This window comes from Vespa velutina, chromosome 13 (assembly GCF_912470025.1).
Source record: "Vespa velutina chromosome 13, iVesVel2.1, whole genome shotgun sequence".
NCBI classification, from domain to species: domain Eukaryota; kingdom Metazoa; phylum Arthropoda; class Insecta; order Hymenoptera; family Vespidae; genus Vespa; species Vespa velutina.
This window is the reverse complement of record NC_062200.1, coordinates 176,362-204,098: the sequence shown is the minus strand read 5'-3', so window position 1 is coordinate 204,098 and position 27,737 is coordinate 176,362. Positions and strand designations below refer to the sequence as shown.

At 41.4% G+C, this 27,737-nt stretch overlaps 2 protein-coding genes across 4 annotated transcripts; one reads left to right on the top strand and one right to left on the bottom strand.

Annotated features, from left to right (window-relative positions):
• Nucleotides 1-108: 108 nt before the first annotated feature.
• LOC124953812 lies at nucleotides 109-4,300 on the top strand. The gene is made up of 2 exons (XM_047505752.1): nucleotides 109-648; nucleotides 1,258-4,300. The coding sequence occupies exons 1-2, from the start codon at nucleotides 533-535 to the stop codon at nucleotides 1,943-1,945; spliced, it is 804 nt and encodes a 267-aa protein (XP_047361708.1). The 5' UTR covers nucleotides 109-532; the 3' UTR covers nucleotides 1,946-4,300.
• LOC124953804 (tyrosine-protein kinase Src64B) lies at nucleotides 2,494-27,737 on the bottom strand. 3 transcript variants are annotated; one of them, XM_047505736.1, is made up of 7 exons: nucleotides 27,339-27,737; nucleotides 8,253-8,451; nucleotides 7,985-8,176; nucleotides 7,491-7,701; nucleotides 7,122-7,375; nucleotides 6,327-7,037; nucleotides 2,494-6,238 (listed from the first exon to the last, which is right to left on the bottom strand). In XM_047505736.1, the coding sequence occupies exons 2-7, from the start codon at nucleotides 8,293-8,295 to the stop codon at nucleotides 6,024-6,026; spliced, it is 1,626 nt and encodes a 541-aa protein (XP_047361692.1). In that variant the 5' UTR covers nucleotides 8,296-8,451; nucleotides 27,339-27,737; the 3' UTR covers nucleotides 2,494-6,023. The 3 variants fall into 3 exon arrangements, with proteins under 3 accessions (XP_047361692.1, XP_047361694.1, XP_047361693.1); XM_047505738.1 differs by having other exon boundaries at nucleotides 8,045-8,176; nucleotides 27,339-27,735; XM_047505737.1 differs by lacking the exon at nucleotides 27,339-27,737 and adding an exon at nucleotides 14,779-14,799.

Sequence of the window (27,737 nt, the reverse complement as noted above, 5' to 3'; positions counted from 1 at the left end):
CGCATATTGAATTTGATTTCTTAACGATGAAAAGTATTCCTTCGGATTAAAACGAGGAACTTTCGAAAAGCCCGCCTAGTCGGGAGTACGCGTAGCGCCATCTGGCTCGTCGCTTCCTATCCGAAATAGTAGCAAGAAAATGGCAGCTGCGCGCAAAATCGTGTTTATTTACGTGCTGTCTACGATTGATTGATCACAAAGTATCGTAAAGTAATCGAGCTGAGCGGGAAAGCGATTAGTGCTTTTGTTGGTGGATCGTTGAAAATGAACGATAGAGGATCGGTTAAACGAGGAGGAAAGATAGAAAAGGACGTTTGAAAATACCAACCGAATGAATATTTTCTTGGTGGTGGTCTCTCGCGTACGCATACGTAGCTGCATCGAATCTTTGTCCCTTGGACAACTCTAACCTCTGAAAGGAGTCGCGCAGTAGCGCCGTACCTAGGCGTTCTGGAATTTTCCTAGGAATTGTCAAGGTTCCCTCGGCCAAAGCACAAAGTGGCCCTCCACCGTTATTTTCCGGCACGATGCCATGTTTCCGCGTTCTCTGAATCCACGAGCGTTCAAAATCTTAACCATGGCTGACGAAGTTCTGCCGGCGAGTTTGGAGAAACTCGAAATCGATCGACTCTCGTCGAGTTGTCCCCAGTAAGTATTCTCTTCCGACATTATTATCATATTCATCGTCCTTTCTAATTTTTCGATCTGTAATTGATTTTCGCCGTACTCGGAACGTCTCTCTCTCTCTCTCTCTCTCTCTCTCTCTCTCTCTCTCTCTCTCTCGTGGCCTATTCTCGGTCAAGGTCTTCCATTTAACCAATTACCAGTCAACTTTGTTCGACGACAGAAGCCGTTTGTATTCCCGATGCGTAGAAAAATAGGAAAGTGTGTGTGCCGAGAATCTGACGTTGCCGAGCAAGAGGAAAAGAGAGGGAGAGAAAACGTGCACAGTCATATTCACCGTTCGAACGTGATCGATGTATTGCAAGATGTATTTTGCTTTGCTCGATTGCATAATAGGCGATAGAAAGCAGACGCTTAACGATACAAGCAATTTCAAGGCTCAAAGAATCAAAAGAAATTACTCATCATAATCTTTCCTTTCGATTTATTCGTTTTTTTATTCGCGTTTATATCTCTATACGTAGTATGTTATATTAATTGATACTCTTTCCTATTGAGGGTTATTTTTAAGGGCACCTCCTGAAAGAAAATTCAATGAGACCAATTCTTCACCCGTACGATTTTCTGTTTCAGCATTGCCTCGACGGAAACCTTGAAACCAACGAATCCTTTTAGAACGACAGGCAAGAGCACAAGTCCCGATTGCAGTTACTTGTTTAGAAGAAAATCGATGCCTAATAATAGATCAGTGCCATCCACGACGATTACCCGGTACGGTGTAAAAAGTACAACGAACTTTAAGCCTTCTAAGAACGAAAGACTTCAAGACAAGACAAAGAAGAATTCTATCATTAAGGAGGCTGTTTTGCAACTGGGTTCTACCGATACTAATTGTTTAAGTGATAATTTAGCTGGTAGTCTGGTCAAACAGACCTGCAGATATAGTATTCCTGGTAGAAATTGTAAAACATTTGGTCACGGTTCTGTCACTAAAGACTTTAAGGCGTTAAATATTAGTCAGGACTCTAGACAAGCTAAAGACGATACAAGCATCCAAGACAATTATCAAGGTGGAAGTTTTCAACGCGCTCGCAGTAATACGATGCCAAGTTTAAAGAGAGGTCCTGGTCCAGGCGGGGGTGGCCAACAAGATGCTATCCCTGTATCCGGCCAATCCCCAAATACGAACACTTGTTCCGTACAAGCGCGTATATCACCGCCTTCCTGTGACGTTACTATAGACGAACTTGCCAGCTACTTTGAGGAGTTCGTTCATATTCCAAAGAAAATGTCTCACATGGCAGAAATGATGTACATTTAATCGACAATGCGCGTTTCCTGTGACAAGATTTAATTTGGTATCTAAATTATATCTAATAAAAGGCAAAATAATTCATAAAGCTTATTCGATGCCGAGGAGCGGAAAATAATCACGAGTTATCTCTGGGTTTCTCTCTCTCTCTCTCTCTCTCTCTCTCTCTCTCTCTCTCTCTCTCTCTCTCTCTCTCTCTCTCTTTTTTCTTTACTAGGGAAGTTGTTGTTTGCACTTATTAAGATGATAGATATGCATGTTGCTATTTGACCTATCTCTGTGTTTCTATTCATTATATGTTTCCTGTGTCTCCTTTCAATTGTAAAGATAAACACTCATTATTTAAGAATTTTTTGTATTTCGAGGTAAATTATTGGTCTTAGAATAAATCTCCTGGGATCAAAACGTTATGCCCGTTAAGTCCGATCAACTTTTTACCCATACATTACTGCAACGTCCTTCCGATCGATCAGAATTGATTGACAGAAATAATCTCATGGGATTCCTAGTAGTGGATACGTAAGTCCGGCAACGGGAAGAAATATTTTCACGGCCTCTAATATGGTACATAATATATTTATCTGTATAGGCTTAAGGTAATTAATCCAATAATACAAAGTAATCATTAAATTACTTAATGATAATAAGCTTTGGTACATAAAAAATGATGACGTTATACATATACAGATTCTTTTATCTCAAAGGATAGCGGTGAATCGTATTTACGTGGCGCCGGTTATGTTAAAACGATCGAATATAATGAAAAAATATTTCTTCTATCCTCTGCTCGTGCACCACGTGACGACCATTTTGTTGTTGCTGCTGCTGCTGCTGCTGCTGCTGCTGCTGCTGCTCCTGTTGTTGCTGTTGTTGTTCAAAAGTGCATGTAATTCGCGACGAATAACCAACCGTTAAACTTGTTACTATATACACAACATTAGTACGTGTAATGTCGCGGTAATCCCGTGCAATGTTCAAACTCTGTATCAAAACGTGAGGTCTGCTGCTATATCACAGATTTATCAAGATTTCATTTGAACGGGGCAACGGCGAGATACGCGTGTTAATAATCATAGAGATAGAAATTTGTCGAATCGAGATAGTATCACGATATATACCGATATGAGCCACAGGGGGCTCGCTCATCATATTTTGTTTCGTTAGGTACACGATAGAACGAATGAGAATGCCTTTCTGAATTGCCGCCGTAACGTTTGATTCTTTTAATTATAGAATGGCAGTTGGAGCGTTGGCGAATCGTTTGTTCTTAAAAATGATTTATCCTCTTCGACGAAGAAACGAGTACGTCGATCACGTGATGCTTTTGCAAGAGTCTAAAGTTAGAAGAAAAAAGAAAAGTTAAAATAGATTGTGGGGAAAAAAAAGTCTCTCTGATTTACTACCGATGCGCTCGGTATATCAATGAAATCATTCTTTTTTTTGCAATCTGTATATCTTTCTCTTTTTCTTCTTAAATCCATTATTATATGGAATCGAACTTGCATAAGACGACTATGTATTCTACAAACTACTACGGCGACACTTTCGATCGTCGGCAAAACTTTCAAATGATCATCCTTCTTTCTTTTTCTAAACCTCACGAAAAAACAACAACATTTTGATCAGTATAAAACGCTCATAGAAAAATGTACTGGACGTGGTAATAGCTATCTAAAGCTACAAAACGTGACATTTTTAACGCGCATATCACCGCTTATATCTTTCATTCCTTTCTCACGTTCTCGTGTATTTTTTTTTTCTTTTTTTTTCTTTTTTTTTTTTACTTTTTCTTTAATTTTCCTTAATGTCGCGCCAATCGACTAATTCGCAGTAAAATGCTCGTGAAAAATATTTAGTTAGGACACGCGTAACACAATTATTTTCTCTCTCTCTCTCTCTCTCTCTCTCTCTCTCTCTCTCTCTCTCTTTCACAATGAAATTTCGATAAACTAATGATTTATATCCATAGACTTAATCCTAACGATACGATTTCGCATGGGACGACGATGAAATAGACGAAATATCGGACACCCTCTCCCTCTCTAAAAAGGAAAACGTGTGGATACGTAGATTAAATGACGTATCGATTTTTTCGGAGGAGATTCGAATAACTATCGCGTTTAATTATTTTTTAACGTTTCTACCTTTTTTCATCTACGTTCTAATTTTAACCTGTCATTTGTATATATCTTTAGTAAAAAATTTACAATTCTCCTCTCTTTTTCTTTCTCTTTCATTCAGACATTTTGTACGAATAACATCGATGGCTTATTATATCTTGCGTACCATTTTTTACTAGATCGCCTTTAACGCACGCACGCACGCACGCACGCACGCACGCACGCACGCACACACACACACACACACACCCCCCCAGCCACGCACGCACGCGTACGCAAGGAGATAATATAAAGTTTCTTTTTTACGGTACACACACGCGCGCGCATACTCTGGCTTATAACCAATATTAGTAACTTTTTTCATTTCTTCCTCACTCACTCACTCTCGTTCATCTCGTATTAACTACGAAAACACTAATCTCACGCGTCGTAATGTTGTGCAATCTAAAGGAAAAATCTTGCACGTACATAACTTGTTTTAGCGACAGCTATTGTAGTTCTAATCCATAATTTGTTAAACGCAAAGAAAATAGATTAATCGCAGACCACGTCTGGTCTCCCATTTTTCTGGTATTTTTCGTGACTTAGGGAAAAATCACAGCTAAAAATAATCGTACGAATACTGGATTAAATACTTATACCCTTGATAGAAACAAACTAATATGCGTTTTCTTAAAGGAAACAAAAAAGAATCAAGTCAAGTATGACGTTTACCATGTAAATATACAGTCATATACCCTAGTCGCGAAATCTCTTTGTCACTAGTTTCATTTCACACATTAATTTGTGCATTTTCGACGATATTCGATATAACGATTGATGAATATTTAATTCGTACGATAATTTTCGAAGGTGTCGTCGAAAGATATTTTTTCATTAGGAAAACTTGACTATGATCGGAGATCAATGACAAAAATTATTACGTATCGTTATCTCTCTCTTTGTCCCTTCGTAATCGACAATAATCTAACGGTCTAAAATATGATTATATCATCTATGACTTTTAAATACTATCTATACTACCTTTCAATTCGTATCAACGCTACTGCTCTACACACCTTAATTAATAGTAATATTTCGATCAAACATCGTTCACTTAATATTTCTCAAAATTGTGAAAACGTGTAACCAACGATTCATTCAGGATTTTATATAAGATGTGTGTGTGTGTGTATTATATATATATATATATATAACACACACACATACATACAAATGCGCGCGCGTACGCCACGCACACACATACACACACACGCGCGCACGCACACGCACACGCACACGCACACGCACTAGACAAATTTTATATCTTTCTTTCATTTCAGTCGGGATAACACATGAGATTCAAAAATCCGGCAGTTATTCACAATTGGTCACGAAGCTTAATTGAATTTGGTACTTTTTAGATAATCGTTTCCTTCTTTATATCTTCTTTTTTTTCTTTTTCTTTTTTTTTTTTTTTTTTTTTTTTTTTTTTTCATTTTACTTTTTTCCTTCATTATCCTCCTACGTAAGACGTCGAAAGATTTTTCGGCAGTTATTCACGATTGGTCAGAAGAATATCGGAAAAGTTCTTGCCTTTCGCGTTAACCTGATAAATAATACCTATAAGATTGATAAAGTTCATGGCACACAAGGTTTTCCGTCATCGAGAGAGAGTATTTCTATCGTAAAGAATAGTCGCGCGTGTTTATAAAATCGCCATAATTCATCCCTATTGCGTCAAGAAACAAGTCGCACATTTGTCCTTACTATTTTTTCATTGGTTTTCTTCGTCAGTAACGGATTTCGATTAATGGTTTTTCTCAATTCTCTGACGTCATCGTCAACAATAACGATCCCACTTGGTTATCGCCGTTTTTGCGTTTCATTCTTTAGCAATAAATACCGTAAAATTCCATGGCACAGTTGATGTGCGCTGGATGAAAATGACCATGCGGCACCATGTGACTCTGCATGTGGGCTGTGTATCAGTCCGTCGGTGGCTCGAGATAAGGTATTTCACTAGTGACGTTAAACGACTCGAAATAATGATTAAGGAACTCAAAGGTGGGCCGTTTCTCGGGACTGGCGTCCCAGCACTGTAACATTAATCGATATATACTGTCCGGCAGCGGATGGTTCAGTGGTTTGGGCATACGGTAACCTTTGTCGACTTGCTCGATCACTTCTCGGCCGTGCATACCTGACGGAAAGAAGTGTTGCTTTTATCGTTTATCAAAATATGAGATGTTATGAAGAGATAAGAAGAGTTGCGTCTAAATTGCACTTACCGGGATAAGGAACTTGTCCGTAAGTGAATAACTCCATTAGTAAAATACCATAGGACCAAACGTCGCTCTTGATGCTGAACCTTCCGTAAACGATGGCTTCGGGAGCGGTCCACTTAACCGGGAATCTACTTCCCTGTTTAGGACAGTATTCGTCGTCCTCGATCACTCTAGCGAGGCCAAAGTCGCAAATCTTCGCCTTATTCTTCTCGCCTATGAGAACGTTCCTAGCAGCTAAATCTCTGTGTATCAACTGTTTGCTCTCGAGGTGTTCCATACCGGAGGCAACCTGGGCAGCGATATAAATCAAGTCCTCGAATTGCATATACTTGCCGTCACCGGTACGTAAAAAGTCCAAAAGGCTCCCGTTACACATGTACTCTTGGACGATGTAAATTGGTTCCTCTTTCGAGCAGACCGCATATAAGGCGACCAAATGCCGGTGTCGAAATTGTTTCATTATCGCGGCTTCTTGAAGGAATGCCTCAGTCGACATGGTACCCGGACGAAGCGTCTTCACCGCCACTTCGATTTTGTTCCGCCATTTGCCGTAATAAACCTCACCAAAGTTACCGTGTCCCAATTTTCTAATCAGCTGTATCTCGTTCCTGTTGATCTCCCATTTGTCACGCAATTCTGGCCCGAGATCCCACATGTCCGGCTGGGGCTTCGGACAGGGCTTCGATAAAACGTGACAGAGGCCTAACGCGTTTTCTAACATATGGAAAAACAATCAAGTTGATTTTTTAATCGCCTCGTTGATCACGAGAAATTTTACTTTAAGAGGTATATACTCACTGCTGTACGCCATAACGAGAGCTGGCAAGGTTGGGAATGTCTGATTCGTGGCGATAAAGAAGCCGCCATTGTCTAAAGGTTTGATCTTATAGTGTTTCACGTGATGACCCCTGCCCTCTTCCCAATCCTTTACCGACAGACTGTAACCCCTTGGATTGTGCTCGCTTGGTCTTACCAAAAATGTGCCGCGTGGATTTTCATCGACTAGCAATAACTTTCCTGCTTCCTTGCGCGAGACGTTCTCGAAGAACCAACTGCAAACGACGATATAAATATATATGTATGGAATATTACATTTTTCATTCGTCTCGTATCTTTGGATTCTAAGAAAAAATTTTGAAAAAAAAATTGAAATTGTCCGACACGCACTCTTCGCTTTCGACGGAACGTTCGACCGCTACGAAATTCCACGGTATTAGACCTTCCTGCAGGGTCGTCAGGTGTAAAACCTTCCACCAGTCCGGCTCGGAATCATCCAAAACTTCCATTCTGTCGCCCTTGACGAAGCTCACGTCGGTGCTCTCGCGAGCCGTATAATTGTACAGAGCCACGACGATTTTGTTTGCTCGTTGGGAGTGAGCTATTAAAAACAATGATCGCACTTGACGAAAAACCTTTGAAGCACCTTATTGAAGAGCAACGATTGCCATTAGCAGGACAAAGTTTTGAATGAAAAGAAGAGGGAAAAGGTGGAAAAAGGAGAAAAAAAAAAAAAAAAAAAAAAAAAAAAAAAAAAAAGAAAAAAAAGAAAAAAAAGAAAAAAGAAAAAAGAGAAAAGAAAAAGAAAAGAAGAAAGGAGAAGGACCGCTAGTTCGATCTACGATCAAAGATAAATCAAGATGATAACGTAAAATAATACACACATGCAGGCGTAACGACAGGCGAGCTTGTTTTACGTGGATGATGCTGTATCTGTAGCTTACAAGGTGTTGGCCTCGGACGGATAATATCCGCCCTGGCTTGTACGCCTCTCTGGTTTGGATCGGCTGTGTATCGGTCCAAGGAACCACCATTGCTGTGTTTCGAGCTCAATCCCGTTTCTGCTTTCGTGTACCCTGCAAACGATATGGAAAATAAGATACTTCGTCTTTTAATCGGGATCGAATTCTTCTTCATCCCGTTGAAACTTACCGATCGGTTGAGGCTCCTGTCGTTTGCTACAACACTTGCCCATTTTGTTTCACGTTCCTGACGTTCTTCCGTCTCAATCGTTAGAACATTCGAATCTCGTCAGGATTCCCGTGAAATGTCTTCATTTCTTCGTCTTTTCAAATAATCCTCCTCCACCTGTCCATCCTGTGCGTGCGTGCGTGCGTGCGGGCGTGCGTATCTACGATAGGAAAAAAGAAACGCATCACAGATACGATTATCGTCATTCCACCGCCGATCGTCTCTGTATCGCGTGGAATCGCAATGGAGGTCGATCGCAGGATGCAGGTCGCGCATGTTAATGTACGGTTGTCACTCAACTTCGGTCGAGCGTGAAAAATAGCGAGACTCGATAATAATGCATTATCGTTATTATAATCGTATAATTCTTAAAGGCTCGTTCTTTTTTTCTTCTTTATTTCCTTCCATCCTTCTTTCTCGACTAGATCGGACAAATAAATTAGAAATTAATTATATCGTGTACCGGGAACCGTTTGCGCCTGAAAATCGGCAACCTTTCGTACCTCGTCGGTAATGATGGTCGCCGAGTCGTCGATAACAAAATTTTGTTAAACTCATTTTTTCTTTTCTTTTTACGCGTATGCTCCGAGACAATTAATTAATTTTCCAAGAGATCCGGAACATGGTCGAGCATGCAATTTCACGAGGGATTATTCTAACGTGGAATTGCCTTCGACGTTTCCGATTAACAAGGACGGCCAACGCGTTGTGACTGTTTTCCCGATTGAAACGTGCAACAGAGAGAAAGATAACGAATCTATGTGAATCTTTGAAATTAACAAATCGTGTATACCGAGAAAGAGGGACAGAGAGAGAGAGAGAGAGAGAGAGAGAGAGAGAGAGAGAGAGAGAGAGAGAGTCCGACTCTATCTTAAGGGTTTACGAATACGTTTCCTGTGCAAATTTCCAATGTTATTACAACGAGAGCTTAGGATTATCCTGTATACTCGGTGATAAGTTACTTTAATCGTAGTTCGTATAAATCGCACGTTATCGCAGAGGTAGGTCACGAACATTCGACGATGTCGAACGGAAAGATAGGCGAATGAATATCAATTAAAAGAAGAATTCATTTCGAGTACGGCAAACGCGAAAAAAGGAGACACATGATTATATAGAAGCAGGAAGATGCTCGAATCCGGACGCATCGCGAGGAAAGTTTTTAATTAAACAGTTGGAGGGATTTTTCTCGGATGCATACATCTATAGTTAGTACATATGTACACGTAGAAATATCGAACGGAATAAGGATGTTGAAGGGTCGATTTGGATATGGCCTGCTCCACCCCCACCGCCCCCATAGAAACTATGCTTGTAGGGATACAGTTATGTACGTACGTATGGGTCGACACAAACACCTTCAGGATCAACCCTCACATTCGCAAACGCGCGCGCACACATGGAATCACGTAGAACGGATATACGAGCCGGACGAGTCGGTCGATATCTCCCGCAGTAGCTCTCTCTCTCTCTCTCTCTCTCTCTCTCTCTCTCTCTTGCATATAACTCCGTATCCCGATGGTGCTTTCGTGTGACGAACAATGGCGACGTTTTGTCGTAACGATGGACAAAGAGGAATTAAAATTTTCTTTCCTAGCTCGGCCGTCGACACTTTAACGAACCATTCGAGCAACGATCGTTTTTCCCAAGGGCTGCTTCATTCGTTTTCCATAAAAAAGAGACGTACAAAAAGAGAAAGAGAGAAGATAGAGATGCTTTTTTGCTTTTCTTTTCAAAACACGCTATCTGATATTTATTATTTTTTCTGTTTTTTAGGAAGAGAGAGGGGGATGGGGGCGGGGAGAGAAGGATGGGTAGGGGGGAAGGCTGACGCAAAGCTCGTGTAAACATTAATATCGCAAGAGTTTCCGTAGAAACATCCTTGTTTGATCGGCTTCTCTTCGTTTAGACAGGAATGAAGTATGTACCTCGAAGGCATAAAGAGTATCACGATGCTTTCTTTTTTACATTAGATTCTTATCTATCAAAGAAATAAATTTATAAACACTTCCGGATGTTAGGTCTTAGGGGTAAAAGCTCTGGCTATATTTGTCGGGCAAGATTGTAGAATGAGAGCTTCTTCGAATGGACACGTAAAGCTTGATTTCGTGACTACGCCCTTCCCTCGCAATTCTCGTCCTTCTGGTCGTACCTACATCCATTCGGTAGCGCTTTAGGGGTGATTGGACATTATCGCGAGTCAGGGGCGTACTTAGGTACGCGCCTGCCTAAAACTGATTCGTTCCTTCCCCTCTCCCCTATCACTTTCTCTCTCTCTCTCTCTCTCTCTCTCTCTCTCTCTCTCTCTCTCTCTCTCTCTCTCTCTCGTTAGTATCGAATTAGATATCTAGGGACTATTAGTGTAGAACTAAAAACAAGAGGTCTTCCCAACTTTTTCCTTTATAGTAATCATAGAATATGATTAAGGCGGAAAGGTAGCCAAAAAAAAAGATTGGATTTAATATTTAATACCGCCTTTGAATATGATTCGAGCCCTACAACTATAAGTTATGATACAATTTCACGGAAGCCGGTAAAAGGAGCTTTGAGAAACTCGGAGAAAGGCCTAGGAGGTAGGAGTCATCGAAGGCGTTGCAAATTACGTTTCGGTCTCCCCTACTGAAACAGTCTGTCGAGTCTCTCGAGGGGAGGCCTTCCTTGCAACCCCTAATTTTCGTCGTAGCTGGGGTATCTCCGGATTCATGCGCGACAGAATAACCCCAATGGCTGCTCGTTCGTTCATTCGTTCATTCTTTCTTTCGTTAAATCGCGGACTCGTTTTCTAAGAGTCCGACGTTGCACCTAAAATATCGACTCTGCCTACTCTCTCTCTCTCTCTCTCTCCCTCTCCCCCTCTCCCTCTCTCTCTCTCTCCCTCCCTCTCTCTTCGTTTATTAATAATTCTCACCGTGAAATTTTTTTACATTCTATTGCTTTCTCTCATCATCCAACTTTCTTATTTTTGCTCGTAAATCAAGAAGACGACAACAACGAGGGGATCGTAGGGGATGTAAATTCGTAAGATATTTAGGGAATTAAGTAAAGCGGGAAATAGTGTCGTCGTTGCACGTGGTAGGATCGTTTCGAGCGAGAGAAAGAGAGAAAGCTTTTTCTCAGAGTAAAGATAGAAACTGTGTTCAACGCCAAGGCAAAGCCGGCACTTCGGGATGCACTTCGATAGAAATGCAAATGCGTCGTTCTCTCGAAACGCTGACTTCTACTCGACTACGAGTCGCTTTTCTTTGCCCTTTCCTTCGGTCGCCTCCCTTTCGCCTATTCATTGGCCAGGAAGATTACAATACGATTACAATGGCAATATCCTCGATACGTGGGAAAGAAAATTTATTGAGAAAGAAACCTCGAGGGGCTAAAGAAAAGGACGACGATGCTTGAAAATGTGCAATTCGATATGTATATGTGTCGGAGGATAGATTAAATTTTTAATAGATAAAGAGAATGCAGAAAGTTTGATGGAAAGTCGATCTAAAATGTTTAAATCGTTCGATTCGTTTACATTATTATTATTATACATATTTTATCATCATATATATTATTAGTATTAATAGGAATGCCCGTAAAGAAACATTTACAAGGGTTCGTTTTTACAGTTAGTTTCAACCTTCCGCCGCTAGATGGTGATCGAATCGTGATAATCGGTCGATAGCTATGAACTTATAAATGGATATCTATCTCCAGGCGCGATACACCAGTCGAATTATTCGAGCATTTTTTATAGAAAAATTTATAAATTTAACTACCGTTATGATTAGATCGAATACCGAATTTAATACCTAATAGAATTATCCTTCGAAAAGGAAATATTCTTCTTTTTTTCTTTTTCCCTGTAAACGTGCCAATGCTACAAGCTGTACGGATATCGTTTGGATAACTTGTAATTATCAACGATAAGAGAAAATAACCAGACAGTTGCGTTCACTTCATTATTTTTACATTTAAGCTGCATTAACCGAAGAGAGAAGCGTATCGGTATCGAGTTGCTAACGGTATTCAAACGATTCGTGATCGTCCTGCATATCCCCGTCGTAATATTACGTCGAAGTAACAACTATCGGAAGAATTCTACAACCTCGAAAGCTCGCTTAACGTATATCAATTCAGACGATCAATTTACCCAACGAATTGTCTTCTTCAAAAAAATTGAAGAAACAAATTTCAACGATAAAAGATAAGAATAAGAAATTGTCGAAATATTCCAGCGAGAAAGAAGAAGGGCTTGAGATGCGAATGGGTCCAAGGATCCAAGTACGGGAATGGGCCCGAGTCTTCATAAAGTGACGTCATTCGAAACCCACTAGGGTCAAAGATCTCTTCGAAGCTCGCGAACGCTTTCGAGCGTTCCACTGTGTACCTAATACACGATCGCCCTCTTATCTCTCTCTCTCTCTCTCTCTCTCTCTCTCTCTCTCTCTCTCTCTCTCGTTTCGAGATTTTTCACGCTACTCTTCGTATATAAACGCGTATAATGAGATTTATCGTTTCTCCTTTTAACCCGAGTTCGGAGTATAAGCATAAACGAGAGAGTAGAAATCGTTTCACGCCTCGTTTAGTAACAACTACCTATTACGGTCTCCTGGTTTGTTCCACATCGTCGAAAGAAACTCATCGATTAAGAAGGTTGCTCGCGTGAAGAGAGAGAGAGAGAGAGAAAAGAATGTTAAACCGAAATTGAATTTTACGAGGAAGGACGAGCGGTACACTGTGAGTCAAGCGACACGATGCACATACAAAGATACTTACTGTATACGAGAGCTAGCTCGGAGAGATAAGTATACGCGATAATATGCTCGCGCCCGTATGGACGATCGTTTTCCTTTTCGGAAAGAAGCCGCGACGAACCGCAGCTGCGTTTCCCCTTGAATATTCGTGAACTTAACGGGAAGTTATCTTCGTTCCGAAAGCATTCCGAGTATACATAAGTAAGCGCGTATACCAAATCAAGCAAAAAGAGCAAATCGTTCGATCGAATGAGTCGCGCGAACGAAAAAAATGTCTATTATAATATTACATTTAACATTCATTCGCAAGAAAATAATGGTCAATTAGAATAATAAACGATTATCACGCTTTTCGTGTCAAGAACCGATCGTCGACATTGGATACCTCGCAATATTTGCGTGTTTAAAAGAGAACATTGATCCTCCGAGCACATTTCACCTTTCTTCTCTCTCTCTCTCTCTCTCTCTCTCTCTCTCTCTCTCTCTCTCTCTCTCTCTCTCTCTCTCTATCTGTCTATCTATCTATCTATCTATCCATCCATCTATCTATCTCCTGATACCTGGCAGATTCTAACCAAGCGGTCATCATCGTCGAGTGTATATTCGGCGAGAAAAGGGAGTCATGAGTCACGACTACGTCACGAAACGACGTCTCTGAGTCATGAGAAGCACGACGGGTTTTCGGTGTCGTAGCGTAATTTCTCCTCGGCGGCCGAAGAATAGACGTCGTTAAGACGGCAACCGTAGAGAAAGACGAAGAAGAAAAAAAAAGTCGACCTGGTCGTACTTAAAAACCAATGAGAGGAACTTGCCCTCCCAGGGGACGATCCAAGTGAGAGGACTCGTCGACCTAAAAACGGATGACGAAAACTCGAAGAAAAGTCTCTTTTACGAGAACATTCGATATTCTTTTTACACGTTGAAACTTTAGGGAGACGAGTTTGAAGGAAATTGACACTAGCTCGCTTCTTTACGCGAGCTGATTTTCATCGAGCTCGCGCACGCGTGTCGTCAAGGTAAAAAGGTCGGAACGAGGACCTACTTGAACGCGTTTTCTCGTCACTCGACCTCCTCTTGCGTCGTTGTAGACGAGGCAAGCGCGCACGCGAACACAGAGGACGAACGTCTACGTCTACGAGTAAAAACACAAAACTCTCCACCTTTGATTCTTGTATTTTCTAGTTGATGCAGAAAGCACTCCAAACGTCGTCGTGAGATTTGTTTGCATCGCCTCGTTCTCCTTGAGTCATTGACCCGAAACTAGACCCAACTTTTGTTTTTATCTCTCGCGTCTAAAACAATCGAGTTCGATCGTCTCTTTCGAGGAGCATGTCCTTGGAGAATTCCATGACGATCATTGAGATGAGAGAGAGAGAGAAAGAGAGAGAGAGAGAGAATAGAGAAGAGTATTAAGGATTCAGAGAGCGACTTAACGGTCTGCAGCCTGTCCGCAGGACGTCTATACAGACAGGACGAAGAATTCTCTCTTCCGGTAGTATTGATTCGACGATCGATCGATTACAAATGCATATCTCCCGACGGTTTCATTTTTAACACAGCTCATTAGTGAATACAATATCATTAGTTTTTAATAAGCTATCAAGTGTTATATACCTATTGCATGAAAGAATATCCTATAGGATGAATTATTTTTCAGGCATTTTTGCACCTATGATTTTACACCATAGCCAAGAATTATTCGAAAGTCATCGATGTTGGTAAACATCGTAACGATATTTAGCGTAGTTTACCTTCTCGTTGTTTTATTTATTCAGTATTTATCTATTCGTCGTTGAGTTGTACGGAGAGCGTCGAGCACATCGAGCATTCGAGTCGCGTACATAAGGGACTTCCTTCGTGACACGGTGTCGGTCGTCGCAGTCCGGCATGGCGCGGCAACTCTCGCAGTCATCGTCGTCCTCGTCCAACTTTGAGAGACCGTTCTACGTGACGATTCACATCGTCGCCGGAAAGAGACGGCTCAAATACTATTGCTTTTCTCTCTCTCTCTCTCTCTCTCTCTCTCTCTTTCTTATGTTTAAAAGAGCAAAGAAAAAGTAGAGGCGCACATAATGTCTGGCTCGTTCGAAGGAAGAAAGAAGCGTGCGTCGTCGAGGGTTAAAGCCGTAAGCCCGCGTGGCTTGCGCGAGATCGATAGGTTCACCCTCGATAAGGGGAGCGATTAACGTGGTAATGACGGAGAATTAGAGAGCGAGAGAGAGAGAGAGAGAGAGAGAAAGAAAGAAAGAAAGAAAGAAAAGTGCAAAGGCCCTGGAGGAAGAAGAGACTGGTCGGCGCCTGGAAAAGGGCAAGGAAGGATTGTCTCTCTCGCTCGATCTTTCTACGGCGACGAGAGTTCTCTCTCTTCTCCATTGGCCCGTGCTAATTCCGAATCTGCTCGTTGTTCCGGCCAACGCGCCGACAAAGCTTTGATGCCGTGCTTACGCCAAACGAAAAAGAAAGGAAAAGAGGAAGAAAATAGAAAATAGAGGAAGAGAGCACGTAGCGAAGAAGAGTGAAAGAGATATACAAGGGAAGGGACATGTCCAAGGATTTTAATGAAATTTTTCGATTCATTCGTAGGAGCACTCATCGTTTTCATTCTCTAGCACACTTCTCTCTCTCTCTCTCTCTCTCTCTCTGTTCGTTCTTTCTTCCTTTTAATTCGATATCGAGGGATGAAAAGAAACAAATGTTTCAATCGATCGAATCGTTTTCTACTCGTTTCCTATCTCCATTGTTATTATACTTTTGTCGAGCGACGTGTTTCCAATCAAGTTAACAAAATATATATATATATATATATATATATATATATATATAAAATTCTATTTCGCTGTTCGTCATGCTGCCAAGAAGGGAAAGGGAAAACTTGCTTGTTTTTCTATATCGAGATAATTCCGACTATCTCGGACGATAATACGTGCCGAATGTATCCGAAGCGGTAGGTAGGTAGGTAGGTAGCAGACGCGTCAGGACGACCAGAGAGCATCGGAGAAGAATGATCCGTCGGGAGATCCTACGACGATCGATCGACATGTTGGCACGCTCGTTGATTCCTTCCAAAAATAGGATACCATCAGAAAACGCCCTGCTGCCCGATGCTCTGGCAACGCCATTATTACAATCGTTTTCGAGGATCGTACAAAAAAAGAATAATTTTAATTTTAAACAGTAATACGATATAAAGTATCGTTAAACTCTGATATATCCCATCGGTATATCGACCAATATACCAATATCTATTCTATACGTTACACGACGATACGTCGCAAAGTTCGAACGACGAAGAGAAGTCGGACCGAAGAAAGGGGAGAAAGGGGAGGGGGAAGAGAGAGAGAGAGAGAAACTCGAATCGCACGACTTCCTCCCAAAAATAGACGCATGGTTTCGATGGTCCCTCCGGTTTATTCGAGGACGCCTAAGCTCGGTCGATTGATCGGAAAACACGCGAGATAGAGACGACTCGAGACGAGAAAAGCAGTAAGCAAGAAAAGCTGAACGAAATTTTAGGTTTCTGGAGCACTTGGACAGTGTTTTAAAGGTCGATAACCTTTTCCTTTTACGTCATATCCGTCGCTAAGTGAGCTCCCGGTAAAAGCCGCTCGATATCACGAAAATGCTATTAGGTCGTGTTCGGACAACCACGATGAGGAGAAAAGGACGAAGAAGAAGACGAAGACGAGGAAGAAGAAGGAAAAAGATAATTTTCGACTTAACGTTTTCGCCCGTACAAACTTTTTGCGCCCTCGTTCGCGGCAAGGCGAGAAGGAAAATTTATAGCACTTTGTTTCACGAGCCTGAACGGGGCATAAATTTCCTGAGTAACTCCAGCTTGCCAAACGAGAGTCAAACTTTCTAGGCTACTGGAAAACTTATTTTGATTATTATGTGTTACGTCGACGATACGTTTTAATAATTATTGATATTTAATATCTCATTGAAATTTTAAAACGTCCATCAAAAAAGAATGTAAGTTTTAAGAGATTTATATTTTTCAGTCTCCTTCGCTAAGTTAAGGACCGACAAAAGAGTATGCACTCTCGAACGTATGTGCGTTCCTTCTTTCCCAACGAAGCGAGCCTCCCTCCGTTAAACCCCATGTATGTTTCTACGCTTGCGTATGTACGCGTGTAAAAGGCTGGAAAGTAAAGTAGGTACTTCGCCAACGACCAAACTATTGATAGCAGCGCCAACGCGGCCTTTCAAACATTCGTTTCGGTCTTGCATTCTCTCGTAGATGACTCTCTGCCCCCCCCCCAACTCTCTCTCTCTCTCTCTCTCTCTCTCTCTCTCTCTCTCTCTCTCTCTCTCTCTCTCTTCCTCTCGTCTTGCACACCGAGAGACATCTTTATTAAGTGTGATCTTTAAACGGCACTTGGACACCAAGAAGAAACTTCGAAGATAACCGATGATACGAGTTTTGATTTTGTATCATCGCAAGTGCAACCGACGATTTATCTCGCCTATAATTATCGGCTCGAGCATAATTTTCCAACCATTTTGCGTTCCCATACTCCATGGGATTCGATCGAAAGGTTCCCCAAACCTTGGAGGGCGAAAACCGCGAGTTTGATGAGGGACAAACACGGAGCCGCTGTAATTACGCTTCTCGATATTGTTTTGGGATAGCATTATTAGTAGAAATTCCGGGATATGTCGGACCCCGTGGAAACGATGTCATATAGTTCGTTCGTTTCTCGGGACGTCATCATAATAATTTATCAATTTTCGCGTTTATCCTATGTAACGTTGCATTAACGTTCCGGAGTACGCGACCGGTGACGAGCCGTGGTTGCCCGCGTGTTAATGATAAGCAGAATTTCCAAACGCGTCTCGCTAAATGGTCGAGCAGCACGATCGACCTTTGACCCCCTTTTTGCATATTATTTCTTCGTAATATTTCGAACGCAAGTGCACGACGAAAGAAGGAAGGATTTTTTTAACGTGGATTATATGCGAGTAAAAAGATTCAATAAATGTTTATCGATAAACGATGAATATACAAAGGAGGAAGAGAAAGAGGGAGAGGAAGGAGACGGTATCTATTAACGTCCTGTCTCTATTTCCGGATATATCTCGTTGCCGTGCGAAAATTTACCTTCCTCTCGAATATATCGATCGATAGCGCGAGAGTGCAAGGTAAAAGAGACATACGATGTCGCGAAGCTTTTAGTTGCAAACTGAGTCCCTTTTCTTTTTATCACGCCTATCTTTCCGATCAAACTTTAACGCGCTACTTCCTGTTCTTCGAAAAACTTTAAGAGAAACGACGACCGTATATAAAATTCATATATATGTGTCGGTGAGTAAATATGTACGGAGAGCTGCGTGTGCGTGTGTCGGTCGGAAACGGAAGGTCTAGGTTGTCGAGAGAAAGAGTGTATGTTGCATTGACCGTAATCGCGTTTTACGTGGTAGCCTCGGCTTTTTGCCGGCAGCCTTTCTCCTCGTCTCTCTTTTATACGGACGAGCTACGCTCTTGATAGTTGTAAATTAGGCGCATGGAAAGTGTGTTGGGCGAGTTACACTACTATAGACTGAAATGGAATGTAGTGCTAGTTTCGAAAGTATACCAAAGTATGTTTCTCTTTTTTCAATCGAAAATCACGTATCTCGATGATCGAAGATCGATCGAATAGATTGAAAAAATGAAAAAAAGAATTGCGAGTTTCTACGAAAAAGTTTTATCGAAAGCCACGCAAAGAGCCTTTTATTTCCATCTCAAAGAGCTCTTCCCCCTTTTATACATTTGCCTAGTACGAGGAGCACCAACTTACCCGAGATTCCAACTCGGCGAGCTCTTTTAACCTTTTATGACTTGCACGGCACAGAGCAGACGTGGTACTTTAAGACGAGTTTAGCGAGTTTGCGAGGCGTTACCTTTCGTTATTTTTCAAATCACGGAATGCCTGGAATTAAAGCCACGCTACGCGTAGATACGTGTGATTAAAATGCCGAGAAAAGAATCGAATTAAAGAACGACGAGCGGATTCCGTGCTTGTTTTTTAAACGGCCACAGGTGTAACTTTCGCAAGGAGCTTGCGCAACGAGTAGGTGTACTTATTTATCTACATAGTTGCGCATCTGCTCCGAATTCAATTTCGTTACGCTTTTTTCTCGGCTCGTCGAGTTTACAGAAATCATCGTCCGATACATCTGCCAACGCTATGGCATCTTGGGAACGATTAAGTCGGTAGAAGAAACCATCCTATCGCGAGAGGACTCGAAATGAGAAATTCTCGGAGGTAAATTAGAGAACAAATATTAAGATGGAATTCCGAAAATGCGAGAAAATCGTGGTATTGGATTTTAAGGGTCTCCTTCGTAAGAGTAAGAAATAAAAAGTCCGTGGATCGGCACGTGTGCGAAATATACGTTAGCTCGAATGGCATCTTTCGAGCATGTCCCGTCAAACGAGAAACATGTGCTACGAAAGATCGAAGACATTTTTCTGATCTTTGCACGGGCCACCGTGACTGACTGACTGACTCGAACGCTATTAAAAGTCAGTCGACTGGTCTCTTTCTCTCACTCATGTTCCTTCTTCTTGATACAAAGAGGAGATATAAAAAGGGCCGTGGTAGCACGTGGTATCCAGATGCCACAGCCGCCGTGGGTCCTAGGAGTTACGTGTTGGGCCCACTTTCACGTGCCCGCGCATGTGTTCGTCCAGTCACGTGCGTGATGCGCCAATGTTTACTCTTCGCATGAATAATCCATTGGCCTATCCGGCGTATTATCCTCGGACCCAGAACCTCTGACCATAACTTTGGTATCGAGGCCCTAAATCAATACCAAGAAATCCGTATTTGATTAATTCATTAATTACTAGAATAGCTAGTCCTCCCTCTCTCACAAACTGTTGCATCGAAATGCAACACGTGTCGCTGACACATTTTTCTTTAGACTCGCTGAATTTACCTCGTCGTCGGCGTCATCCTTTCTCATTTCCAAATCGCTCGAGATCCTTTTTTTATTTACACGTCCTTCCCGTGTTTCGCACACATACATACACGAAGCGTACACACAGAAACATATTCTCTGAGCGATGTTTACTCCTCCGAGTCCGATCGTACGTGAAGAGACTGACGCTTGGATAAGCTCGAACGCATATCGGGATAATATCGCGTCAATGTCGACTAACGTAGGCTACTTCGCTATAAAAATCGAACGAGCTGGCTCGTGTAATGCGCGACGAACCACGAACAACGCCGCCGATGCGAACACTCGCGTGATATTTCGTTTGAAACGCCTACGATCTGACATTTCTCATTTCTCTTTCTCTCTCACACATACATGACGAACGACGCGATATATCTCCCAAGACATTTTTTAATAAAAATTATTCTAGTTTGTAAAAACGAAGAGAAAGTCATCGATAATTGACTCGGAAAATAACGAACGATTTATAGTGGCAACAGAAGAAACAGTATTCGTTGGACAATCGAATTTATATCGATTTCGTTTTGAAGTAAAAGTGGAACAAGAGAACGATGGAAGACAAAGTTAAACGTTTCGAGAGATCGACATCTCGCGTGCGTGTCTCGAGTGCAGGAAGGTGCTGAATAGAGGTAGTTAAAATCGAGGAGAGGGCCAGCTGGCTCTCTCTCTCTCTCTCTCTCTCTCTCTCTCTCTCTCTCTCTCTCCTCATTGCTTCGCCATTGTCGGCGAGGTTATTACCACCGATCGAATTATTGCTCCTTGCCATCTAAAGATAAAGAAGAGAGGTAGAGTACATGGACGTAATGCATTTCGAGCGAGTAACGAAAGGAGAACACGAGAACGTAGATTTAAAGAGCAAAAGATGCTCGTGTTATCGTTCAACGGAGAGCTATTTATTCTTCTTGGCTATTATTGTTACGAATACAAATGTATAAGCTTTAAATAAACAATGATGGAATAATTATCGAAAGAAAACTGAAAGGAGAAAAAGAAAGAGAGGTACGTAGAACGCAGAAAAAAAAAGAGAAGTAGAAAACAGACGATGTTAACACTACCGAGAGCCAATCGAAGAAGCCGGCTGACTCGCGTGGAAAACATCGTATTGTCGATGAAATTATTGTCTGAGTCTACCCATGAAATTAAAGAGAGAGATGGAAACGGGGACGGGGAAGGGGGGGGGGCGATGATATAAACAGGAAAGTGCAAGCATTCGCTTCTTTTTGATCTTTTCAGTTTATCGAATTTATTTCGTAGCGACGCGTCTACGACGAAGCACCTTCTACGGGAATGATTCTACGAATAAACGATAAGAGTACAGCCATTTGACGTTTAATCTCAACCCTTTTGGTGACGGCTTTTAAATCGCTATGTAGGTACATGTGCACTCTGCCTAGAACAGGTCTTCTTTTTTTTTTTCCTGCACTTTTCCGACTATCAGAGTTACTTATCGACGTTCATAAATCCATCGAGCAGAGAGAGAGAGAGGGGGGGAGGGGGGAGGGGGGAGGATTTTACGTGCCGTACACCTTACGTAGGCTCGATTCGCTCGATTAATTCGACATTCCGTGACACCTTCGTGTTCGATCGTTTCATTGTACTCAGCAATACAGGCAGCTTAGGTATACATTGTCTAACAAGTAACTAATCCTAGTTAGTTACCACCGAGGTTGTAGCTTGCAAGGTATGAGGATGGTTCCAAACACAAACTAGCTCTTTCAACGAATAATCGGGGTTTCACGAGATCCTCGCAAACGATGATTATTATCGGGATAAGCTGAAGATTCAGCAAATGTTCCGGTAATCCATAGAGTCAGCCGATATGATCGAGGAATAATTTTATCCTTTCCTTTTCTCTTTTTGATTTGTATTAAAATGCGTTTAAATAAAATCACAATAATAGAGACGAACGACTTTTATCGGATCGAGTTTGCATATTCATAAAAAGAAATAGCTTTCAGACATTGCAGTAGTAGTAGTCAACGTTTTAGCTCGACCCTTAAAGTGTTAGAAAACGAGCAAGAAGAATAGCAAGTACCGTAGGTGTTGGGAGAGTTTCTTTTAGTCTAACAATCTGGGCTGACTACGACGAACAGTCCCCAGTGCCAACTCTTAAGCCTGTTTTGCAACATGGTTCAGGCCTGCTTTTCTCAAATTAATAGTAGCTCTCGTCTGAGCATAGATCAAAGAACGATCATTCGGTCAGGATTGAATATCAACTTTCTCTCTTCCTCTCTCTCTCTCTCTCTCTTTTAGAACTAAACTGCAACCCGTATACTTATACATATATTATTCTCCTCTCTTTTTCTCTCTTTTTCTTTTTCTCTCCCTTGAACCCTCCTAGGCCTTTGTCAGAGTGCGTACAATGTGCCAGCGGGATCGCCCACATAAAGAGACGGACTCTCGATAATTCAACGGGACAGGGCGAAAAAAATCAATAGTACAACCACCCCGACAACTACAACTACAACTACGACGCCAACGCCGACGACGACGACGACGACGACGACGACGATGGGGTGTCCCCTTCCCCCATTTTTCCTCACCCTTCCCCGGCTTGGCAACCCTCTTCCCCACCGAGTCGTCCATACACGCGGCATGAGAACGTTTTCTCTAGCAGTACATATAGTTAATGAACCTGGAAGAACTTATTTGCTCTCGCTTGCACGTAGAAAAAGGGAGAGAGGGTTATCGTTGGATATATAATCTCGTTGTTCAACCCATCACATATGGGGTGTCCGATTTTAATCGAAGCAAAAAAAAGAAAGAAATAAAAACGAAGCGTGTAATCCTCTTCGCTCTCGGTTTACATACAGATATACATATATATACATATACATATATACATATATATATACATATATACATATATATACATATATATATATATATGTACGCACACACGCACACGTATATTCTTTTCTAGTCTCTCTTTTCCGGACTAGTGGCAAGGAAAGTGGCACGAAATTCGGCCAGAGTTCGAACATTCGTCAAAGGGAGATTTCAATGCTCGCTGAAAAATATTCTTCCCTGAAGAGCGAAGGGGTAGTGATGTTGAATTTTATCGAAAATTTTTTGTACGCATGAAAGCATTTATCTGAAATAGAGAGAGAGAGAGAGAGAGAGAGAGAGAGAGAGAGAGAGATAAAAAGCCTCCGTTTGATTTCCATTGTGCCCTAAATTACCATGCGATATTTTTTTTCTTTTTCCATTTTCCACAAACAATCGAGAAAGGAATGGTTGTTTAGCTAAAGGTCAATGCGTCCAATTAACCGTGTTGATCAACTTAGATTTTATATAATGTACATAATATGTACCTGTGTGTAAAGCGAATCTTTGAACTATTTTATAATGTCATCGTGTGAAGGAGTCGACTTGTAACATTTCGGGATAATCGGTCATCCTAGAAATTCAACGAAGGGCATTTTATCATTGGATTATTTTTGTGTCACTGAGCGACCCCTGACGTTTAACATTTCGAATTAATTGATCGTGTTAAGAATTAAAGGAGAATTGTTTTGAATCGAAAAAAAATGCAGTAGCGAGTGATCCAAATAAAAATAAATCAATGCATTGAGATTATTGCGTTTGTCGTGACTGTTATCCACCTGTCTCTCTCTCTCTCTCTGTCTTTCGTTCACTGATGATCGTCTTCTCCTTCTTTTTAAGGGGGTAATGCACATTGATGAAAGTGAAAAGCTGTATGCACGATTCGCGTATCTTGCACGATCCGCATGCGAATTTTTTATTTTCATAGAAACATCTCGTAGGAGAAATGAAGAAGAAAATTTGAGTTGAAATTGCGAGAAAAAGCAGAAAAAAAGGAATTTTTATATTTTGGAAAGCAACTCGAAATATGACGACTGACATAGCCATATACGCATTTATTCAATATACATACGTAAAGAGAAAGAGACAGCGAGCAAAATATCGATCGACGAAAGCGAGAGTGTCGAGAGTACTTTCTTCTTTTGCTTTTTTTCTCTTTTCACTTTTCCCGCGAAAAGAAAGGCTTCTTTCTTTCGTTCCGCTATTTTTTCTTTCTCTCACTCACGAATTCTCGGACGTATTTCTTTTCCTTTTCGCGAAGAAACAAAAGGGAGAAGCTATTTCTTCTTCTTCTTCTTTTTTTGTTTTTTTTTTCCTTTTTTTTTTTTTTTTTTTTTTTTTTTTTTCTTTCCTTCTCTTTCATCGAACAGAGTCGATCAACGAAAACGAGAGTGACTCGTGGCCACGAAGGAAAGAAAGATATAAAAATAAAGAGTCTATCTGAGAGAGGCAAAACACCTACCGATTCTGAAGTGTGATTCTCTCAAAGATCTCTCAAAGGTCATCCGAAAAAAAAGGGCGAGAAAAAGTTCAATGACCTCCGAAGATACTTTACGAAGGAAAGAGAGAGTGTAAAAGCCAATCGATTTTCTTTTACAATATTTCAGAGCTTTCTTCGATTTTCTTGGCCGTCCTCGACTCGCTTCTTTCTTCGTGGATTTCGAGGGATAAAACGACATCGACAGAAGGATCGACAGAAATTCGTTTAAAAGTATAATGAAAAAGTTGTTATCTTTCGGATAAAGTGATAACGAACGAAACGAAGGAACATAGTTTTGGCCTATTAAAGATGCGCATCATCCGAAAGTCGCTCTAGTACCGAATAATAAAGAGTACCTTCTTCACCGAGATCCTCACCGATATTCCTTAGTTGAGAATTAGTCGTTCGATATGCTAGCTCTTCGAGACGCGATTTTTTTTCTTTGATCTCTCTTCTTCTTCTTCTGCTTCTTCTTACTTATTCCTCTTTCGATGAAAGTCTTTCCTCCCTTTTTACTCGCCTTTCGAGTTTTCCTTCGCAGACGAGTTTTACGAGGTTGGTTGGAAAAATGCATAACGAGACTACCGGCCGTTCCCGCTCGTCGTATTTTCATCGTTTACAATCTCTAGGAGGAAGTCGCCGTCTGGGATTTTTAAGGAGAAGTTTTATCCTTATCCTTATCCTTATCCTTATTCGAGAAAGCAAACGCGACAAGACAAACTGGGCCGAATTGCCTCTCTCCCGACGATGATGAACGAAATGAGAGGGAAAAATGGAAAAAGATAGAGGAATGGATAGAGAGGTTATAACCGGTGTCATGCTGTAAATCCAGACTTTCGACGCGTAACTGGCGAAAATCCAAAAGACGATCTTTCCCTAAGATTTAAACGGCTAAATTCTCGTTTGGCACTGCGGGCAGGGAAGTCGCATAAATAAGAAATGGAAAAATGATAGGAGGAGGAAGTGGAAGAAGGAGTGCTGCGTTTAAAAGTATCGCTGAGAAACGTTAGAATGTCTTGCGGCGAATAACTGGAGATAAGAAAGTAGAGATTTCTCATTTTTTGAGCTTACCTTTTTTCTTTCCTCTGGACATTTTTCACGGGCTGTGTTTAAAAAGGAGTTAAAAAAGGAGAAACCAATGAAGACGAATAAGATCTAATCGAGCGATTCCTCCTCCTTTCGATAAATGCAACGTTCAAATTTCAGCGCAACAGTGCCGTGAATGCCATGATCGGCAAAGTCGTTTGACCTTAATCACTTCGAGAAATCAAGCGAAGACCCTCGGCATTATTGACGAACAAACGACATTGACGCGAAGCTTGCATAATCGTACGGATGGATGGCCGCGAAATTCAAATCTCTATCTCTATACGAACGGGATTGAATAATTTCTTCTTCTATTCAATGAGCTCTTCGTTAAATAATTATTCCTCTCATTTCCCATTTAATATTTTCTCTTGTCATCTTGCATCAGCGTATATAGATACGTATGTATTATATGTCATACATATAAATAACATACGAAATGATAACGGTCAATTCGCGTTGCAAAGTGAGCGCGTGCGGTGAAAGCTCGTCGTAACGCTATAATGCTATGGCGTACGGGCGCGCATGCCAAAGAAGATACGTAACGACGGATTTACAATCGAGGAAAGTTTGCGCGACCAACCGGTTGCGTGCTTCTACTTTGCCCTGATTCCGAGTCACGTTAACCCTTTATATTCTTTCTCTCGGCTCAGCGACGACCCTATCGAGATCTCGATCGATTCGTAACGATGCGATCGCTAATATTTCATTAAAAGTAAAAACATTTGAAAAGCCTTTCTCTGCCATTAATTTACAACGATTTACGTGAGATTTCTACGAATATCGGATTATTCGGATTAGCTGTGACGATCGCGTTGATCTAACGGAGGAAACTCGAAACCTAACGTAATAATTAGAAGATCGTTCGTTGAGCAAACTTTCTTCACGTCCTTTTGCGTCGTTTGGAGCTTCGATCGATCGATCGATCGAGCGATCGATCGATCGATCGATCGACAATCGAATGAAACTACAAGATGGACAAGATGAAAAAAGAATGAAATATCGTAAAAAGAGAGCATATGCGAGAATGGAATTAAACGAAATCAATGCTACCTCATTTCCGTCCTTTTGCTTTGCCCTGCTCTCTAGACTGGCTCAATTCGTCCCTAACGAATGGACTTCGAATGCTAACACTTTGCTATTTGAATTATTATGTGGTTTTTGATAACTGGCTAATGACGTACGAATATCTCTCGGGACAAATTTACGCGAACTTTTTTGTTTTTTACATTCTTCTTCCATTGTAACGCGTACCTTCCATTATCGTTTAGTAAGTTTTGCCAATTTTTATAACGAAAGATCGTTTCGAAAAATGTATACATCTATGTAACCGATAGAGTACAGATACATATATAAGGTATATATGTATATATCTAGAAAGGCCCGGGGTATTTTCTAGCGAGCGGATAGCAACACACACCGGAGATACGCAGATCGAAGCGACACGAGAGTGCGAGAGAGAGAGAGAGAGAGAGAGAGAGAGAGAGACGCTTGCGAGAAATAAAAAATCAAAAAGAGAGACGATCAAGAAGAGAAAAGTTTTCGCGAAATCAAATCTTTACGAGAGAAAACGTATTCTAAAAACGTATCCCGAATCTTCAACGAGGAAATCTCGCGAGCTTAAGGTCAATGGCGTTCCGTTTGTTTATCATGGTGGGCATCAGTGGTTGGTTGGTTGGTTGGTTGATTGTCGGTCGGTCGGTCGGTAGGTAGGTAGGTAGGTAGGTAGGTAGGTAGGTAGGTAGGTAGGAAGGTAGGTAGGTAGGAAGGTAGGTAGGTAGGAAGGTAGGTAGGAGGTAGGTAGATAGGTAGGTAGGTAGATAGGTAGGTAGGTAGGTAGGTAGGTAGGTAGGTAGATAAGTAGGTGTATCTTAGCGAATGTCAAAACGCAAAACACAATAAAAAGAAAGGAAAGAAAAAATAATGAGAACTAGTCGTTCCTCGAACGAATTTTGTTTGTTTGTTTTTACGTACCCTTGTTATCGCGACGAACCGAGTAGTTTCGTTTACCACGAAAGTTTTCCTTTTGGATTAAATCCTCTTTCTCTTTCGGTCGAAAACGCGAACCAGGAGAAAGAAGAAAAGCGTGTTAATTCCTCGTGTTTCTCAAATCACATTTTCTTTTCCTTATTCTTACGTCAGTTTCGGGCCCTTGTCTTTCCTGCTAAAACACCGTATAAAAACAACACACGGCGCGCACACACGCACAGGCACACCGAGCGTGTGCGCAACACACAACAATCAACGAAATGTACCACGAGCGAACTGACAGTTACCACGGGTTCTTCATTATTGGAAAAGCTACCTTTTGCAGGCTGCTCTTGCGCAGCCGGCACGATACTACCGACTTTCTCCCCTCTACCAACAACTCGA

Excerpts from the sequence above, each read along its gene's own strand:
- LOC124953812 (XM_047505752.1), top strand. The coding sequence starts at position 533 with ATGTTTCCGCGTTCTCTGAATCCACGAGCGTTCAAAATCTTAACCATG. Across the intron at positions 649-1,257 it reads CTCTCGTCGAGTTGTCCCCA|CATTGCCTCGACGGAAACCT; the intron begins GTAAGTATTCTC and ends TTTCTGTTTCAG.
- LOC124953804 (XM_047505736.1), bottom strand. The coding sequence starts at position 8,295 with ATGGGCAAGTGTTGTAGCAAACGACAGGAGCCTCAACCGATCG. Across the intron at positions 7,702-7,984 it reads GCCTGTCGTTACGCCTGCAT|CTCACTCCCAACGAGCAAAC; the intron begins GTGTGTATTATT and ends TGTTTTTAATAG. Across the intron at positions 7,376-7,490 it reads CGTTCCGTCGAAAGCGAAGA|TTGGTTCTTCGAGAACGTCT; the intron begins GTGCGTGTCGGA and ends CGTCGTTTGCAG.